We start from the raw sequence: 4,761 nt of genomic DNA, 5'->3' as shown, positions 1-4,761 counted from the left end.
ATAGAGTTTCTTTTTCTTTTTGGGTTTAGTAAATGCATGTAATTTGTTTATTTACTACAAAAATTCAGTGCAAAATTTGAATGACCCATCTCAGAGTAGCTTTATAGAATGAACGGTTTATGGGGGGAACAAAGACAGAGACAGACTTGCTGCAGTAAAGGCTTTATTTGCAACAGGACATCAGAAAAGGAAATAAAACAAAAATACAAGAAAGAAAAATCCAATATACCTGTCGTTTATTTACTGTATAATTTATGTCATTATGAGAAAATGCAAAATATACATAAAAATTAAACAGGAAAAGCCACGGAAGAATAAAAAATAAATAAATAAATGTGATCTAATCTGCCCAATCTTCTGCGTTTGGACACATGTTCTCATCCACATCACACCTGATATCTTCTCTGGCAAGGCATCTTGGGAAGTATCTTTTGGTATGCCTTATCCACTTCTGGTATTGTAGCAGTAATGTCTTGGCATGCAGCATCCATTGTATACTGGAGGCACATTTGGCCCTGTGGACGATGGTCAAAAACCTTCTATCTCCAGACTCAGAAAAACTCCTCAGTGGGCATGAGGAAAGGGGAGTAAGGGCCAAGGAAAAGAGACATCATTGACTGACTGCTTTGGGAATGGTGGAATGCCACATTGTTCCATGTGATCACATATATTGGCAAGTGGTCTCCCACCTGTCCCCTTTCTCTGTAATTTGGTACAAATCTTCTAAACTCTCACATTTATGCAGGAGTGCACTTTTCCACACAAGATCAGACCAAAGAGGTCCTCTTTTACTGTATACTGTATGATCATGCGATTGAAAGAACCTCAACACCTGAGTATGTTTCCTAGATGGGAATCAGCTGTTCATCATTAGCTATGGAATAAAATAAAATACAGGGGAAATATTTGTGCTTCAGTTCACAATATGAACAGCTGTTCACTTTGACTTTAACCTCTAAGTTAGCTTTAGAACATAATGTTATCTGATCTGACATACAGCGTGAAAGCATTCGAAAATTTGCCAGTAAAATTACATTGTTTTGGTCTTGGTTGAGCTTGTGTGTAAACAAAGTTCAAGCATTTTATATTTGTGTTAACTCTATGCATTTTGTGTCAAAACAACAAGAAATGTGTTAATTGTATAACCTACATAGACGGATGTAGTGCTAACTGTGTTAAGAGTTTAGGAAAATTGTTAAAAGTATTGAAAAAAATCGTCATAACGATAGTAAAAAACTGTATCTTCCCGAGACCCAGCAGACAAAATGGTTTGCAATTTTGTTGTGTGCAGTGTCAATACAGTGTAAATTTTGTTTTTATTTATTTTATGGTGAATTATTACAAAATATTAATTTCATGAAATACAGTTTTTCTGATTTGCTAAAACACATTTCTTGAAACCATCACTCATTTTCTCAAAACCTTAAACACAAATCCAAACCTTCAAACTAAATTCTGGCAAAATCAAACAATCGCTTCAAAACCATTTCACCTGTACTCAAAATCAAACAAAGCTTTCAAATCATTGATTCAAATGTATTGTAAACACTGACAACCGTGTTGCAGTTGTGCTTAACTTTTGCTTTCTTGTGTTTAGGGTTCTGCATCACACTTTTATCACGGTGCAAAACGTGTTTTAGTGAGTGAGAATGTGTTTAGAATTTTACAAAAAGAGTGCATGAGATCCGCAAACAGTGTCTAAACTGCCTGATCTTGTTTAAGGTTTTGCAGAAAGAGTGATTTATTTGACAAATTGGTTTAGGCAATTGAGAATTTGGTTCAGAGAATGGTATTTAGTGTCCTAGCAAATGTGAAAAACTATATGTGAAGAGATTTGTTTTGTGTAATGTATTTTTTTTTTGGGGGAATAAATAGGATTGATTAATGTTTGTTGCATGGTTAGTTTAAATGGACCTAACTTATTCAGTTTATAGAATCTCTGATTTCTAAAACTGTGCATAGATTGAGCCCTTGATCATGGGAGAATTTGTTACGCTCCTGATGCCAGGACTAAATTCTAGAGTTTGCTCATTTGATGCTACAGTGTACAGTAGATAGATTTACTCTCAAAAACATCACCGTGAAACATAAGAGGAAAAAGATGCATAATTACATTTTATTCAAATTTTAATTAAAATTTATAATTATAATAATAACAATAATTTTCATTTGATATTATTATTTTATTTATTGGGTGGTTGGGTTAATATAATTTAAATTTTAAGTTATCTTTTCATAACTTGACAATGTCTATGTAGTCCCCTATCCAGAGCAAGGCTTCTTTCCAGTGAGTGCAGAGCAGGAAATAGCAGAGTTATTACAAAATGCTTCAGGTGATGAGAAGAAAATGTTGCTGAACCAGTCTACTCTACTTGTCACCCAGTTTGGCAAAAAAAAAAAAAAAAATAGTTTACATACAAGAGTAGCAATAAAGCTGATGTTTATTAATGCTGAAAATGTATAACTGTTGTTGTTAAAGGTTGCGATAACATATGAGTGTTACATTAGAAAGATGTCAGCTGGCCCAAATATTGTAATGGCACAGTATATATCTAGTTACAATCTGGGATCATGACAAAGCTGTTCAAGTGACATAACGTCTACTGACAAAAGAAGCTGAACTTCTCCTCACAGTCTCTGTGAGTCCAAACATTTGATTGCTTGTCCAGGGCTCCGCAACGAAGGTCTCTGGCAGGACACTGGGGCTGTTCATTCTCATACCAGGCTGTGTAGTTAAGATCATCTCCAGTGACCCAGAACCACTCCCCTGCTAGAAAACGCAGACCAGTCCACACATATTCTGTTTCAGCCTCTTTGCTTTCCAGTAGAGCAGAAGCCATTCTTTCCTTTGTGCTCAGACTTGCCAGATCTCTATAATGAGTTCTGCAGTATTCCAGAGCTCCATCCCAGGTCTCATTCTGCAGCACCAGAGTGAAGTTTGTCATACAGAAAAAGCTTTGTTGCCAACGGCATTCCCCATCATGCAATTTCTTACTGTCATTGTACAAAAAGCCACAGTTTTCTCTGGTTAGGTTATCTGGTTGTTTCATAACAGTATCCCAGCTAAGTTGTTCAGCATCTATACCTCCCGACCACCTCCAGACTCCTATTTCAGGCTTTTTGTAGAGTCCAACCCAGGCATTAGATGTTTGAGTAGATGCATTAGCTAAAAACTGCTGTTCCTCAGTGTCATTGACGAAGGAGGAAAGGACGTGGAAATAAGTTTTGCAGTGCTGTTGTGCACTACACCATTTCTTCCTCTCATTCACAAAGAAATGTTGTTTGAGACCAGAGGAGAGTCTGTAGAGCTCTGTGATTAGGAGCACAGTGAGTATCGTCTTCATCTTCAGCCAGTGAAGAGGTTCTGTGATTTTTCAATGATCAGTTGAAGTTGAGGACAGAACTGTGCATGATGACAATGACTCTCTCTTATTTAAACTGACATACAGCCAATGACAAATGAGTGTGATGGTGTGACCAATCACTGCACGCCTTTACAGACAGAACAAACATAACAGGTGCATTTAACCAGTCAAAGAAACCTCTTAATATTTCAAAGAAGGAAACTGTGGGCGGAGAAATACGGCATGAATTATTTTTGCATGAGCTCCCCAGTTTGGTTAATGTAGTGGTCCCTGATTTGGCTCTCATCTGAGCAACATACAAATACAAGTTGTTTTAATTAGTTTTACTGTAATCCTTCAGTTTCTAATTAACTCAGCATAGATGAAATCAAATACTTCCAATGTGTATCAAAAGTTCATGGTGTCTGAGATTCAGACAAGAATTGAAATGCGAAAACTGCTCTAGACTTATAATTTGAATATAATATTAAACACAGAAAATTAGCAAATTTATTCATTACTACCTTTGAGAAAATCAATGTATAGCAAAAATCATGATCACAATATATTTAGGATTCTGATATACCTTAAAACCTGTCCCCTTCTGACTTTCTCTCAAGTACTCTGTTTTACAGACCCAACTGATTGTTTTTCCAAGGACGAAAAAGCTAATCAAATCCAGTAAAGCAAATCTTGAATACAATCCAAACAAGCTGGCAAACATTTGCCTTTGGGATCGGTGGTGCAGAAAGGAAACATTCTCCATGGTAAGAAGATCTGCAGAGAATGACCTTGGGAACACTAAAAATTACCTGAATTCCCACCTAATCTCATATAAAGAAAATAACTTGCTTGGTTTTTCTTTGGCTCAGTAATAATAAAACATATATAAGAGATGTCCAGCATTTTCCTAGTATGTACTGCAGCAGTTGGTTTTATAGTTATGGTGCTTGCTAAGACAATAATCTTTATAGCTATTGCACATTGGGTTAGGGATGTGAACAAACAGATTTTGCATTGTGGATAATAAAACAGATTTAAAAAAAATCCAAGGACTGAAAGGGCCCAAGCCAAACATAAACCCTGGAATATGGAGGAATACGAATACGATACAGAGACATGAGAACAGTTTTTTGACAAGGGCCAGCCTAAATAATTCAAATAAAAAAAATTTTCCAATATGGCGTGAGTCTTATGTTATATGAAAATTACACATGACTTAATCTACATTGTGTGATGTTAAAGACAAAAAAAGCACCAAAATAATTTTGATCCAAAAACGCAGGCTAAAGACACTAACAGCATCTTCTCTGTAGAGTTTCCAAAAACTGGAAATGCTGATTGATCTCTTTTTAAACTGGTTATCCATATTCAATTAAAAGAATCAACTCTAAAGCACTTTTCAATTATTTGCTTA

The 4,761-nt window shown here is 35.8% G+C and overlaps 1 protein-coding gene across 1 annotated transcript; it reads right to left on the bottom strand.

Annotated features, from left to right (window-relative positions):
• Positions 1–2,235: 2,235 nt before the first annotated feature.
• On the bottom strand, positions 2,236–3,388 carry LOC122146230 (secretory phospholipase A2 receptor-like). The gene has a single exon (XM_042764519.1). The coding sequence runs from the start codon at positions 3,342–3,344 to the stop codon at positions 2,601–2,603; it is 744 nt and encodes a 247-aa protein (XP_042620453.1). The 5' UTR covers positions 3,345–3,388; the 3' UTR covers positions 2,236–2,600.
• Positions 3,389–4,761: the final 1,373 nt, after the last annotated feature.

The sequence above is a fragment of the Cyprinus carpio genome, chromosome A9, assembly GCF_018340385.1.
Source record: "Cyprinus carpio isolate SPL01 chromosome A9, ASM1834038v1, whole genome shotgun sequence".
In the NCBI taxonomy this organism is placed as follows: Eukaryota; Metazoa; Chordata; class Actinopteri; order Cypriniformes; family Cyprinidae; genus Cyprinus; species Cyprinus carpio.
Note: the sequence above shows the minus strand (reverse complement) of the source record. Positions and strands in the feature narration are given on the sequence as shown.

What these genes read in the sequence shown, in the direction of transcription:
- LOC122146230 (XM_042764519.1), bottom strand. Translation starts at nt 3,344, where the DNA reads ATGAAGACGATACTCACTGTGCTCCTAATCACAGAGCTCTACAGACTC.